The following is a 15,689-nucleotide window of genomic DNA, read 5'->3' on the forward strand; positions in this document are numbered from 1 at the left end:
GTGCTATATTTTAGGGGAGGGAGACACTGGAGCCATCAGGAAGGAGTCACAGAAGAAATGGGATTTGGTTATTTTCAAACAGGTGGAGGGTAAAGGGCATTCACACAAATTAAAGAATGGCAGGATTAACATAGAAATTATTTTAGAATTTGTGTGTCTATTTATTCATGGATTCGTCCAGCATATCATCATTCATCAAAGTACCCCAGTGTTTTTCAAACTGTGTATCCCAGGGCACTTGGAGGTGGCTGAGGGATTACCTGAGGGATGTAGCAGAGCTTCTGTCCAAGAATCCCCATAGGAACTCTGCCTTGACTGTGGTATATATTAGGACTTGGGAAAATATGTAGTCATTTAAGAAAAGTATTTAAACCACTATATTAAGCAGCTGCAATGTACCAGGCACTGCACTAGGTTTGAGACATTCAAAGATAAATAAATTACATGTTCAAGTAGTGTGATCGTATCTGGGAATGTATAGATGTAGAAATAGTTATAGTGTTATGCGCTAAGTGCTAAAGTAGGATGTCTAAATTCTAAGCCATCCTGCAGGAAAGAAAGTCTGTTTTGGGTGGGGAAAGCAGACGCCAGTGAAAGTTTCACAATAATGGAGATATTTCACAGAATTTGGAGGACAGATAGTCTTTTGCCATATGGATAAGAAAAGAAAGTGCATTCAAGAAAGAAAAAGAAAAAAACATAACTGCTCCCTAATGGATCCTATAATTAGGGTGAACAGATAATTTATCATCCAAACTAGGACTCTTGTGAGAGTGAAAGGCCACCGTTAATAATTATTCTAGAACAGCAGGTGTAAACCCAGCACTATCCTGGGCAAAACAGGATGCGCAGTAATTCTCCCTATAATATGTTAAATTCAAGGCTAAATCCAACATTTTTAAATGCTTTATGCAGTGAAAATAAGTGCCAAGAGGCAAAGGTTTCTAAATGATGAGTTAACTGGCCTCAGTTTTCAGTACAGAGCCAAGTGTAAGTTCACGTTAGGCATAAATAAAAACAAATTTTGCAGGAGAATTTGGCATGCTGCTTCATTGTTTTTTCCCCAAACTGTGACCTTTAATTAACATTGCTTTTGTAACGTTGTGCCACTAGTATAGGGACTTGCCCTGTTATTTAAAACAAGAAGTGGAACAGAAACCTATTATGTTTTTAAAGATGGCTAGGAAAAGCAGAGAACAAAACAGTTAATCAAAAGGACAAGTAGTTGGTTGCAGAGTATTTTGTTTTCCTTTATACCTTTAGCAGTTCCACTGTAACGTAATGGCAGAATTGTACCTAAACCACCACCACCCCCCACCCTTGCTGAAAGAAGGCACAAGAGAAAAGAATGGAGAGATCAGTATTCTTAAGCATTCTTCTTGCTAAACTTTTCAGACCTGAGGCTGACTGAAGGGGAAGGACAAGTAGAAATTCCAAGGTGAGCTTTCCATGGGGATCTTCAGCATTAGGTTTTTCCCTCAGACACTCCAAACGACCTGTCTTCTTTGTGTTTATTCCCTCAACTGAGACTTCTCTTTTCATTGTTTCCTACCCTTCAATTTTTAAAGGATTGACCTAGACCCAGAAAAATTTGAGAAGTTTTGACTTGTACCGACTTCCCTGTATTAAAGTTCCCTAAGGACAAGAGACATTACTTATTATTGCACTCAGCATCCCTTTCTTGACAGAAGGAATGTTCTAGCACTTGGTTGGAGAACTTTTGTTGTGAGGTTTATATTCAACTGAGTTTGCAGACAGCAAATCCCAGGCAGGTCCTGCCCCTCTGTGCCAAGAAGAAACAGTTAACAAAGAAAGAGGGTTTTGCTGTAGCAAATCCCATAGACAGCTTCCTAGCAAGATCACCAAATTGTACTTTCCAGAGCTTTCCAGTGTCTCTTTGGTTGCTTTCACCCCCACACCGATCCCCTGGAGAGAGATGGTTCGTGCCTCCCCAGGAGTTTCAGAAATAAGCTTGTAAAGCTCACCAATTTGCCTTGGCTCTTGGGAAAATCTCTGTTTGCTCCAAATGAGCATCATTTCTATAATGCCAATACTTAAAGGAGTCTTCAGACATTGAAAATAAATCATAAATGTTTCAAGAGTGTTTCAGTATGCAACAAAATAAGGAATTCAATGCAGTCCACGTTCCACTGGAATGAACAGTGACTGTATTGCAGTGAAACTTCGTGTAGTACTCTGTGATAGAGATTCAAATGCATTTCACAGAAAGCACTTTATTTTCTAAATAATTATTTTACCTTTGCTATTTGTATGTGAAAGCAGCCAAGAAAGTAGAGTAACAGACTTTCTGCAGCTCATTTTGGTTGAGACAAACCTACAGAGGTATTCCCATTATTCCCGCAAGCACTTTTCTAAAAAGGCTCACATGGCCCCGTTCTTAATCGCATACTTTGCTTGCAGCTCACATATTGCAGTTTCCTCTTTGAGTTCTTAGATTTGTCATATTAAATTGCTGTACTGTCATTTGAAGTCAGAGTTATGGCCAAGACGTGATCAGCTGACTCAGAAGAATGTGTAGAGCAGGTAGACAACCCTGGAGATTCATGTGCACATAGGGCTGCAAGGATATAACACTGCTGTCGTTATCTCTTGATTGTTTATTACTTTCTTGTCTATGTCAGAATGCAGAGAGAATAATGTCTGTTTATAATACCCACCTTCTTATAAACAAACACATGAAGAGATATATCTCATTTTGTGATTCTGGTGCACCTTTCCCATCCCTCATGTTTCTAAGTTTTTGTATTTTCAAAGCCACAGATGTGAATATACTCTTCTGTGGTGTGCTAGGATGCTTTATAAATTGTGTATGCTCACGGCTAAAATATCCAGTGAAGAAGTAAAATATTTAGTCAATTAAATTCAACAAGCATTTGTTGAACACAATAGAGCGTCAAGTTCTAGGTGGCTAAAGGGAAAATACAAGAGTGATTTAGATAGGTACCATTCCCTTAAGCAGTTAGGGATATTAAATCTGGTGGGAGAGATAGCTTTAAATATAATTATCTACAATGAAGGCAATATTCCTACATAAAGGAGCATAGAGAAATCTGAAGGAGGTTCACTTTGAAGTGTGCAAAAGATCTTATAGAAATAAAGTAATCACACTTCTAAACACCTCCTCTCACTAACTAGCATTTTTTCATTTAAATGCCTTTAACTTGTGCACAGCCAGCTATCAAAGTACCCCAAAATGTTTTGAAAGGATGGATGAGTGTGCATGTGCACACACTCACAGATACACACACAAACACACAAAATTAAATAGTGAGATAAAATGAATGTCTTTTACCCAGGGGAGCAAATCTCCCTGGCAGCGTGGAATATGACTCCTGGGGAGGAATCTAGACCCGATATTGTGGGATGGAGAACATCTTCTTGACCAAAACAGGGATGTGAAAGGAAATGGAATAAGCTTCAGTGGCAGAGAGATTCCAAGAGGAGCCAGGAGGTCACTCTGGTGGGCACTCTTACGCACAATTTAGACAACCCTTTTTACGTTCTAAAGAATTGGGGTAGCTGCTGGTGGATACCTGAAACTATCAAACTACAGCCCAGAACCCATGAATCTCAAAGACAATTGCATAAAAATGTAGCTTATGAGGGGTGACAATGGGATTGGGAAAGCCATATGGACCACACTCCCCTTTGTCTAGTTTATGGATGGATGAGTGAAAAAATGGGGGGAAAAAAAGGCACCCAGTGTTGTTTTTTACTTTAATTGTTCTTTTTCACTTTAATTTTTATTCTTATTATTTGTGCATGTGTGGTAATGAAAATTTCAAAAATTAATTTTGGTGATGAATGCACAACTATATAATGGTACTGTAAATAATTGAATGTACTCTTTGTTTTGTATGACTGCATGGTATGTGAATATATCTCAATAAAAATGAATTAAAAAATAGATTGGGGTGATAAATGCTTAACTGTATGATACTATGAACAGTTGATTGTACACCGTGGATGATTGTATGGTATGTGAATATATTTCAATAAAACTGAATTTCATTTAAAAAAAATGAATATCTCTAACTCTATTCATGTTATTGCTTTGAATCAATTTCCTTTGTGTTGCAATGTTTCCTTAATTTTTGGTCCCCCAAAATGAATGCAACTGTGAGACTCTTGATAATTCAGAAACTTCAGTGGTGCTGTCTTCGTTACCTGTTAATGCTGTGTAGAATTTGAGGGGTGGGGAGGATGTGACCTAAGACTAATACTCATTGAATTGTATTAGCTCAAAAGTTTATAAATATTCAGGTGACTTCACGGTAGGCAATTTGGTTGAAATTCTTACTCTCTGGAATTTTATTGGCTGTAAAAAAAAAAATCATAGATCTCATTTCTAAAGTTTTGCTGTTGAAATGTGTGCATTCTACTAAAGCTAATACATTTGGCTAAATACTATAGTCAGATACATAAGTGATGCAAGTAAACAAACAGAAGGACAACAGAACTCTGCTCAGTTATCCAGTGGCCTGATCTGCAGTTTACTGTGATGCCTATGGCTAAGAAGATCTTCACAGGGATCCATAGGTAAGGTTAGTTTGGTCCCTAAGACAGCTGTAGAGCAGTAGAGTTGCTCTGATTTGCAGTCAACCATTTCAGTCATATTAAGGAAGAAATCAAAGCAACTCTGGTGCAATTTCATCAAATGTTCAGCAATCTACCTGAAAGTGATTTGTTCTGTCACCTGTATAGACCCATTTAAAAAATGACTGCAAACCAGAAAAAGGACTTTTACTGAGGAGCCCTATTTGAAGAAAATTGTACAAAGTGCTGTGGGAAATTAAACACACACACACACACACACACAGACACACACACACACACAAATAAAGTGTTTGTAGCATCATAAGTGGTCATAAAAACAGGTGTTAAAATTTTAATGTCATTGTTTATTTCAAAGGACATGCTCCATGCTCTGGCCGCAAGCATTTATGATGCCACCACTGTTGTATACAACATTTCTAATATTTTACCGTGGTTTAAAAAAGTCAAAAAAGGATATTTCATGCCATTTATATTTTTTATATATTTTAGGCAATTCAGAAATATTGATTAATATTGCAAGGTTTTTATCTTCTGGCATTTTTCTACTATAGGTGGAAGTTAAATGGAACAGATGTTGACACTGGTATGGATTTCCGCTACAGTGTTGTTGAAGGCAGCTTGTTGATCAATAACCCCAATAAAACCCAAGATGCTGGAACGTACCAGTGCGTAGCAACAAACTCATTTGGAACAATTGTCAGCAGAGAAGCAAAGCTTCAGTTTGCTTGTAAGTAGCAATTATATCATGCTTCAAGTGTTACTTTGAATTTTTGTACCATTGTACCAATAAGCTTTTAAAATAGTTTCTTTTTACAGACCAAACAGATTTTTAATATGTTAAGTGATTTTCTTTACCCTTGTCATCTATGGGAAAAATCTTGTTTGTAGGATAAATTGTAAATATGAGTAGGAATAAGTATGCTCTGCTTTTATAAGGATTGAGATGTTTTGATTATATGAGAGTTTGGTTATATATTGTTTTATAAACACGTAAATTCACACACATTTTCAAACACAATAAAATTACACACACACATACATAGTATAGAGAGGGTGTGTATAAGCAAGCGATTGAACATTAAGTAACTTAGTAGCCCGTATAAGTACTTTAAGTGTAAAACTCAGAGTTGGAAAAATTAGTGGTCAATTAATCCTATAATTCCCTATTTTTAAAAATTTCATGAAGTAGGAAAATTTTTAAAAACAAGTAAAATAATGACAAAAAAGTAGAGACAATCAAAATGTTACCAACCTTTATATTTAGAATTTAGAACATTTTAAAAACAAATTACCATGTCTTAAGACCACCTTTTAATGAAAGGCCAGGAGCATATGAAAGGAAGTAGAATTTAGAAATAGCAAATTGAAAATAAAATCCAGGCAAGAGCCATCAGTACACAGTTGAGTATAGGCACCCTTGAGGATTGATGTTTAGCTACATTTTTTTTAAGGGTTTACGTATTTGCGTATGATTCTATATTTCCTTGTGTAAAATCCCAACTTATATAGCAGAGCGTTAATGCTGAAGGTTTTGTAATTTACAAAGTCTGTTGGCAGTAACACTGTAGAATATTCTCATTAACAAAATCTTCTCTGGGAACTCAACAGCAAATATACCTAATATCCAGTGCTTAATCTATTATTGTCATTGGTTGCATTTTTATTAGTTGAGAAATGAATTTTCTAAGTATTATGTATACACAGGATTATTTTGTTTGTAAGTGTCTCTGGAGATAGTTTTCTAAATATTCTCAGGTACACAGAATTATAGGAGGATAATGTGTCTGATTGAGTGCTGCAGGACAAAGTGTTTATTTCTCTCAATTTAATATGTCTAATATCTACTTATTTTTTCTAATGACAAGTGAATCTTGGATTCATTTTAGAAAAGAATCATAGAATTTTGGACTCACAAAGTAGGAAAAACCTCCGTATTCAATTAAACTTGTCCTTCTTTGATTTTTTGGATTTCATAATATGGGATATTTTTATAAACAACAGCAACATCAAAAAACATAGAGATTGATAACTCATTATTTTTGTAACGTATGATATTTAAAAACAAATGACCGACTCTAATACTATTTCATAAATGTCTAGGCATTTTTACTACCAAAACCATAGGAAAGACAGAATCTCATATTCAAGGACAGACATTTTAAAAGAGTAGTTTAACCTACGGAAAAGCTCCATACTCATTTAGTGATGGGCTGACCTGAGGACCAGTATTTGGAATACTCCTGCTCATCCCACTTCCTGTGTGATGGGGGCATTCCTGCCACCCTCAGTGTCCCTGCTGATACTCATTCCACTTGAAAATCTATAGTTATGGAGAGTTCACCTAATCATTGCAAAGCATCTGTATCCATAGCAGCCTGCTCTTGTTGTTTACAACTACAAACACAAACCCAAAATCCCTTCCTTAAAATTGAGCCAAAATGTACATTTCTGTCACTTGCACCCCTAGTTCTTTTGTATGATTCTCGTTTGACTTTATATATATAAAAATGTGATCTTGTCCCTTGCCCTATAATTCTTTTCTTCCTGTGATACTTACCCCACAACCGTCTTCTTAAAACACACTCAATTATGTTATTTCATCCTTTAAATTTTGGCCTATAGAAATGTATGCAATTCCATTCCAAGTGACTTGACCTTTGCAGAGGACACTAGGAACATACTATCCCTTGTTGTGAACTTCAAGTAATGTAGCTGAGAATGCTGTCCACTATATTCTGTAAGCAGCTGCCCTATATTGTAACCTTATTTTAAGCATATAGTCATCTAAAACCTTAGATTGATTTTTCATGAATTTCTATTCATCTAGAGCTACCTTAGGTTTATTTTATTAACTTAAATTCAGAATATTATATTTATCCCCTATTAAATTCACCTTCTGGGTAGTGACCTTTTGTTCAACACAGTTGAAATTGTTTTTTATTTTTTTTTAACTGACATATTGATTGTCCTCCTAGTTTAGTGTCAGTGGAAAATTTGATAAGCATGTGTTCATTCAAATAATTGGTAAACATGCTGACCAGGGCAGGGCACCATGCCACTAGAGAACTTCGATAAAGATGAGATCAAACCTTTAAATCAATATTCTTTGCATACTCTTACTCAACCAACTACAAATTTACCCAAATACTATATAATTGAACCCCAATTTCCCCTACTTGTACCCAAAGAAGTAATGAGAAGTTTTGCCAAATAACTTGCTAAAATAAAGATGTTCTCTTTATGTATCTGCTACTACCTGCGTCTTCTCTAGCCCTTCTCTAAACCATTTATCATAAAACAGCCAGAGTAATCTTTTGAAAAATGTAAATTAGATTATTTCACTTTCTTGCCTTATGCCTTCTACTGCACTTAGAATAAAGCTTACATTCATTACCAGGATACAATTTTAATTTTCAAAAATGATAAATTATTTTTCTTTTACTATAGCCCTTAATATTTTCTTTCCCTCTGCCTGGAATGATTTTCTCCTAGATCTTCACGTGGTTCACTACTTATGGTCCTCAATTCTTATGTATCACCTCCTCAGAGAAAGCTTCCAGAGTACAGAATAACAGCAAGCAATTACAATCCTCTCTTCTCCTTTCCACCACCTCCCTTTCTCCAGTCCCCTACTTCTGTATAGCATTCTCTGTTTCATTCATTAGGACTTAACACATCCTATAATAATTTTGTATGTTTTTCTCATGTGTTATTTGACTCCTATGATAGAATCCAAGTTCTGTAGGAGGTGAGTCTATCTTTCCATTCGTATATCTCCAGAGTCTAAAAGAATATGAATATATGAATAAAGGAACTCCTTTATTAATTGCTCATTCAGTAGTACAGCAAAGAAATTATATGTATACAACTAGTGTGGACATAATATATTTTCATAAACCCACACACATGGTCATTTTCTAGAGGTCACTCTCTTGACCATTGTTCCAGTTTGCTAATGCTGCTGTTTCGCAAAACACCAGAAATGGATTGACTTTTATAAAGGGGGTTTATTTGGTTATAAAGTTACGGTCTTAAGGCCGTAAAGCGTCCAAGTCAGGCATCAACAGTAGGGTACCTTCACTGAAGGATGGCCATTGGCATCTGGAAAACCTTTGTTAGCTCGGAAGGCACGTGGTTGGCATCTACTTGCTTCCAGGTTGCATTTCAAAATGGCATTCTGCAAAATGTTGCTCTTGGGGTGTTTTGTCCTCCCTTAGCTGCATCTCCTCCTCAAAATGTCACTCTCAGTTGCTTTGAGTTCCTTCTCTCTGTGATGTCTTTTTATAGGACTCCAGTGATTTAATAAAGACCCACCCTGAATGGGTGGGGTAACACTTCCATGGAAATTATCCGATCAAAGATCTTACCTCATTGATTGAGTCACATCTCCATGGAAACGCTCAATCAATGGGTTCCAACATAATCAACACTGATACGTCTGCCCCCACAAGATTGTATCAAAGAGCATGGCATTTTGAGGGACATAATACATCCCAACCAGCACATCTGAGAATCTATAATGTCTACATTTTTGTTTTCTATTTTTATTAAATTAGGAGTCAAGATGTCCTCATTCAAACATCACTTTCGCATGGCTAAAATAAAATGCCTTTTCAGTAATACAATGCAAAACCAGGCCATGACATCTTTTGAATGTTTCTGAGTAATTTCTTTCACCCCAAGCATTTTCATAATCTTTGAGAAAAAAAAAATTTGCCTTTTGATCACACTCATTGCACTATAATATGCAAGTGATAATATTTCTTCATTTTAATCTTATGATTTTACTGCTTGAAGGGATCTTAAAGGTCTCTGGCCTGTATCTTTCTTTAAATGAAATTGAAGGTTAGATAACTGAATTACTCATTGTTACTATACAGTTAATAAGTGACAGAGCAAAGAAGAAAAACCAGCCTTTCAGCTTCTAGCACTCTGACTATCCTCTGCTTTAGCCTCCCCTGCATTTACAATGAAAAGTAATTCCATCATGTTTATTTAACATATTATAGTTTTCAACACACATTTGTAACTTTTATATAATTTTATCCATACAACAATCTTATAAGGTAAACATTATTATTCCTGTTTTGTGGATGTTCTTTTAATTCTCACATAGGCATCCTGATTCAGAAAATAAAGCCAGGATTGGAGGAGATTTAAGTCCATACTTTCCACAGCTTAATGGTTGGTATTTTTCCAGAGACTGTGTCTATACCAATGAAGTGCTATAGCCTCATCACCCTAGCTTCCTACTTACTCAGCCAGGCATCCCAATCTAAATCTGTTTGAGAATCATTGTGTGCAGACACTCAGCAGGGCAGATTTATCTGTAATGTATTGATATGGCTTTCAATTTTTTTTTAAAAGTAAATTCTAATACATACTTGTAAATTCACGAAATATGCCAATCACTTTCTCTTTAAGTAGGAACCTGGGCTTGAGTAGGCATACCGTATTGACTAGGTTTAGAGGGAAAAGAATGTTGTTCTTTGCTCCATTTCACTTTAGGCGTCGCATAATGTCTCTAAAACTCAGACTTCTCATCCCTACAGTGGGGATAACTATACTTCTCTCATGTTACACAGATCAGATTATAAAGCATATGGAAATTCACATATTAGTTACTAGCATAAGAAAGTTAAGCACTAGCTGCTTTTCTCTTTTCCTTTCTCTCCTCTCTTTGCTTCCCTTCTCTTTCCCTCCCTGTCCTGTATTTTTAAAACAGGAATAATAAATAACATTCATTAATTGCTTAGGTGTAGTGGGTAGGGGCACAAGGCTTGGAATCATAATATTTGGATTCAAATTCAGCTCCTCCTGTAACCCTGTGACCTTGGACAGAGCACCTCGCTCTGCCTGTTTCCATAGCCAAAAAACGGGGTTAATAACTGTCCCTCCTTCGAGGCATTGTTGTAAGGATCAAATAAAATTAATACTTGTAAAACACCTAGACCATTGCCAAGTACACAGTAAGGGCTTAGTAAATGTTAGCTATTATTATAATTTTTTATTAATGTATGTCAGAGAGTATGCTAAGCACTTTGGAAGCATTATCCCCTTTAAATCTCAACATAACTCAAAGAAGTATAGGTATTATTTTTATCAGTGAAAAGCCTGAGATTTAGTGAGGTGAAAGAACTTTCCCCAAGGACCAAGGGGTAGAGGGTGGAGCCAGCATTGGAACCTGGTCACTAACCCCCAGCAGATGCCCATTATCATGACATTTTGTATGCTTGGTTCCCTCTATCCCACATGAAACGGTACTTTCGTAATCGAATTCATGTTTAAAACATGGATGTAGTGGTCGATAGTATGTTTCCTTTGCAGACACAAATTTAGATTTTTTTAAATGCATTTACAACCTTTAATATAGTACATCCATCATTAAAAATATTTTTTGTTTCTCTTTTTTTTAGTTATTGGCTTTCTTGATGCTATCATAATTGATTTAGTGTTAGACTCTGAAAGCATAATTTTGTATACTGTAATTATGCATACATTTGTGACCTTAATTTTCATTTAATTGGTTTCAGGTTCCATAATGAGAAAAATTAATAACAATATTTATTCTTTAAAAGTTAAGATGCAAATTTACAATTTATAGCAAGTAGGTAGCAAAGCGTTCTGAATATTGATATTTTATGGTAAATAACTATAGCTTGGCAAGCTGCATATTCCTAAGCAGTTAACGACATGTTATTTTAAACTTTATTACTCCCATAGCGTTCCTCCCCTATTTGTGAAAAAGATGCACTTTAACTATAGATAATTATGAAGAGCTTCCAAGAGAATAATCTATTAACTCCAGATTTCACCCTATCAAACTAATTGCTTCATAAACATCATTTGGGGCCTTCTTCCTGGAATTTCAGCTGTTTTATAACAGTTCAAAACTTCAAAACAAAAGACTTATGCTATTCATCTTGTTTTGGTTGTGGATGACTATAATTCATACATAAATACCTCCAGATTGCTTATGGTAAAAATTAAATCATTTAACAAAATCAAGTTACCTGCTTGCTGTAGGGAAACTGGCATTGTTTTGTCCCCAGGCAAGGTGGCATTATTGTAGAGGAAGAGATGGAGTGATGTTATGTTCATCTCTGGTGGGAAAAGGAACTGAACTGGTACTCAGTTCATTCCCTGTATAGCTACTTCCTGGGCTTGTGCTGAGGGGAAGAGGATGGAAGAGAGAAAGGATGAAAAAAGAAGAGGGATGGAAATAAAAAGTGAAGGGACCCTTAGGTAAAAAAAAAAAAAAAGCCGCTCCTATGACCTCAAGCAATGAGTTTTACCAATTATATGACAGCCAGATTCTTTTTGATGAAAATATCAAATGGATGAACAACCAGCAGCTGTTCAGATAGCCTTATTTAAAAAACTCTTTCTGTTGGCTACTATGGTAACCTTTGCCCAAGTTCTCCTTAACTGGACACACTTGGGCAATTGCAATGACTGTCATTGTGGTGATGGTAATAAGGGTTAACAAAATATATTAAATTTAGAATATTTTACTGTGTTTGCACTGGGGATTTTGGCCACCTGGGTTTTGAGCCCTGTTCATTGCTTCTATTCACTGTAACTTTAAATGTTCATTTTTAAAAAATATTCAGTAATTAGTTTATCCTTCATAACCAAGGAGTGATATGTGCAGTCAATCAACAGTAGCTGAGGGTTTGATAAGACGGCCAAACCCATAACTGGCTTGACTGATTTTTAATTAGGAAATCTGCTTAAATAGGCAAAGTTTTGTTCTGAGCAATAAAATGTTGATAGATGATTGTTTGGATAAATAATTTATGAATATTTGGATCAATTGAAACTTAATCAACTTAGGAACATTTGGGTGTTGAAGCTGAAAATATTTTTCGATGAAATAGTTTGATCTTCAATAGAGGCGTACATTTTTCCTCATTTGAATAGTTAGAAGAATTCAAAGCAAAACTTGCTGAATTTCCGAAATATTGCTTTTTATAGATAGTTTCTGTCACTGAGTGTAGTACTAGAGAGACAATAATTGAAAATTTCATTATCAAAACCTTAAGATCTAATCAATGTATGGCTATGCTATTTGTTCTCAGTGATGTGGGCAATTGTGAATTGTGGTATAATGATAATTGAAGTGCACATTTTTCACCTTTTTTCCTGTTCCTGCCACAAAATATTAATATACAGATGCAAGTTAATTGTAGCTATTAGATTATTAGGTATGCCGCCCTTCAGTCATTCCACAGTCTGCTTTGGATGACTTAAGACACAAAGTTTAGAGAATTTTTAAAAATTCAAGAGCATTCTAAGAATTTGGTATGCATGAAAACTGGCAAGCTGAGACCTGATGGGTCAAAACGAGCTTAAATCAGACAGGGCCTTAAAAAAAAACACTGAGGTTAAAAGAGAACAATTAACACTTTGTGCTGTAATAAAAACCCAATGTTGTGGACTGAATTGGGTTCCTCAGATACGTCGAAGTCCAAATCCGCAGTATGTCAAAATGTGATCTGATTCAGGAATAGGGTAGTTGAAATGAGGAATTGTGCAAGTTACAATGAGGTCCTATTGGAGTAAGGTGTCTCCTTATTACACTATGACTGGTGTCCTTATAAGAGGAATTTGAATACAGACAGACAGGCAGACAGACAGACAGAGGGAGACTGCTATGTTGCAACTGAGGTAGAGAATGCCATGAACTGCCAGCCTGCCACCATCAGAAGCAGATTTTTCCCTACAGACTTCACTGGAACCCTGGCCCTGTGGCCACCTTTATTTTAAACATCTGGCCTCCAGCTGTAACACAATAAATTTCTGTTGTTTTCAACTACCCAGGTTGTCGTAATTTCTTGTGGCAGCCACAGGAAACTAGTACACCAACATCTATGCACCGTTCCTTTCTTTTCTTTCCTGACCACTTTAATCAAGAAAATTAAAGCCACTAGGGAATAAGACCGAAATCATGAGTTTTTGTAACTTAACTATATTGGAGAGAAAAGTATAGGGAAGAATGGCCTGAATAAAATCTGGTATTATCTGTGCAAGTTTTGTGTCATATCATGCATTTTCCCCTGCAGAGGATAACAGGGTTTTGAACATTATATGGTGTGATTTGATGAAATAATGGAAACGGTAGCCTCGGAAATTCAAAGAGCAACTTTTCCTCTTTCCCCGCGGTTTTCCAGCGCTCCCTGGGAATTCCCTCTATTGGCCTACTCTAAAATCGGTGGGATTGGTCCTTTCTCCAGAGAGCAGTGATGTGAAGTGATTCAAAGTACTTTGTTTGCCCCCAGTCCCTCCCTCTGGACTTCTTCCTTTTTCTCAGTCATTTTCCCTGAATTGGACCCCTTTGTCTGGCACGCTCAAGTCCTAGAAACGCTATTCTCACATTTGGAGTGTCTGACCTACCTGCGGCTGTAACAGTTTGACTGTGTTCTCTCAAACATTGTTATCGTTTGTGTTGTGACATTTTCAGCTGCAGAAAACTTGCCAGTGCCAGTGCCCTTGCCTCACCAATCAGCACCTATCACCCAGTAGCCTCTAATCAGAACAACCCACTTGCCTCCTAGCCAGCATGCATTGAATGCACTAAGCTAAGCGAGGTTTTTTTTACTTCTCAGCTCTAAGAATGTGGATCTCTTTAGAGAACAAAGCAAGCTGTAGGGTTCAAAGGTTAAATTATACATTCAAGGGCATGGCATAAAGATATGTGTGTGTGTGTGTGTGTGTGTGTGTGTGTGTGCTTTCCAAGAACTAAATTAATCTGTTGGATATTTCACCAGAGATTAAATTCTGTACAAGCCCCTAAACCCTCAGTAGATGGAACTTCAGGTCTGTAATTTATCCTGAAATATGTATTTAGGGTACAAAACTAATTATGATCAGAATATTAATGTGCCCCCAAATACTTGCCTTGTGGTATATCATTAGCATTTCAAATTTGTTAAATTTTTCATAACACCTACTTTCCACACACCCCAAATTGAATGCATTCTTGTGCTGTGAGCAATCTGATAGCTTGGCCTCATAAAATTTACCTTAATTATACTTAAAGATTCTCCTTTAAGTAGTACATTTATAAAAACAGGGGTATGGGGGAGACAAAGATTTTCCTATTTAAGTTCTGCGTTTACTCTTTTACCTACTATTTTCTAATGTTTTCATCCTGAGGGAAGGGGTTTTGAATTGGTGCTGAATAAATTTGGGGGGGATAAATGAAGCTGAATGAACCAATGAAGCAATGAAAGAATATAAGAGGAACAGAAATGCCTTGGCCTTTATCATCCCGTGAGGTTATATTTCCTTATCTATATTCTATTTTCTTGAAAATATTTTAAAATTAATTTTTTTTTAAATTGGTAGGTGCCTGCCAATAAAGATGTATATTTAGTGTAGTATTTTTCTTCCCTTCCCCAAAAAAAGTTCCTTAAAAGAGTATTGTATCTTATTTTCAATACCATCTCTTTTTTTTTCTGAAACACCTTTATCGAGAAATGTCAGATACCATAAATGCACCAATTTAAACTATACAGTTCAATGTTTTGTAGTCTATTCACATAGTTGTGCAACCCTCACCACTAAAAAAAACCCTGTATCCTTTAGTAGTCACTCGCCAGTCCTCCCAAACCCTAGCAACACTAATCTACTCTCTGTATAGATTTGTCTAGGCATTTCATATCAGTCGAATAGTACAGTATGTGGCCTTCCAGGACCAGCTTGTTTCACTTAGCATAATGTTTTTAAACGTTTGTCCACGTTGTAGCATGTATCAGAACATCATTCCTTTCTATGTTGGTTGATGGACATTTGATTTGTTTCCATTTTATGACTATTATGAGTAATTCTGCTATGAACATCCATGTACATGTTTTTGTGTGGATTTGTGTTTTCATTTACCTTGGGTATTTACGTAAGGGTAAAATTGCTGAGTCAAATTTCACTATATTTAACATTCTGAGGAACTGCATCACTATGTTTAACATTTCGAGGAATTGCCAAACTTTTCTAATTTGGCTGCATCATTTTATAATCCCACAGGTAGTGTATGAAGTTCCAATTTCTCCACATCCTCACCAACAGTTGTTATTGTTTGCATTTTATCTTTTTAATTTTAGCAGTCCTAG

General features: G+C 36.1%; 1 protein-coding gene across 5 annotated transcripts in view; it reads left to right on the forward strand.

The window, feature by feature from the left end:
- The window catches only part of CNTN4 (contactin 4), an 824,548-nt gene that overhangs the window by 494,257 nt on the left and 314,602 nt on the right, over positions 1-15,689 (forward strand). For all 5 annotated transcript variants that reach the window (XM_037800525.1, XM_037800543.1, XM_037800528.1 and 2 more), the window contains one exon: positions 5,130-5,305. In XM_037800525.1, coding sequence (XP_037656453.1) covers positions 5,130-5,305 — 176 coding nt within the window. The remainder of the gene's footprint in view (positions 1-5,129; positions 5,306-15,689) is intronic.

Source organism: Choloepus didactylus, chromosome 1, assembly GCF_015220235.1.
Source record: "Choloepus didactylus isolate mChoDid1 chromosome 1, mChoDid1.pri, whole genome shotgun sequence".
Lineage (NCBI taxonomy): Eukaryota > Metazoa > Chordata > Mammalia > Pilosa > Megalonychidae > Choloepus > Choloepus didactylus.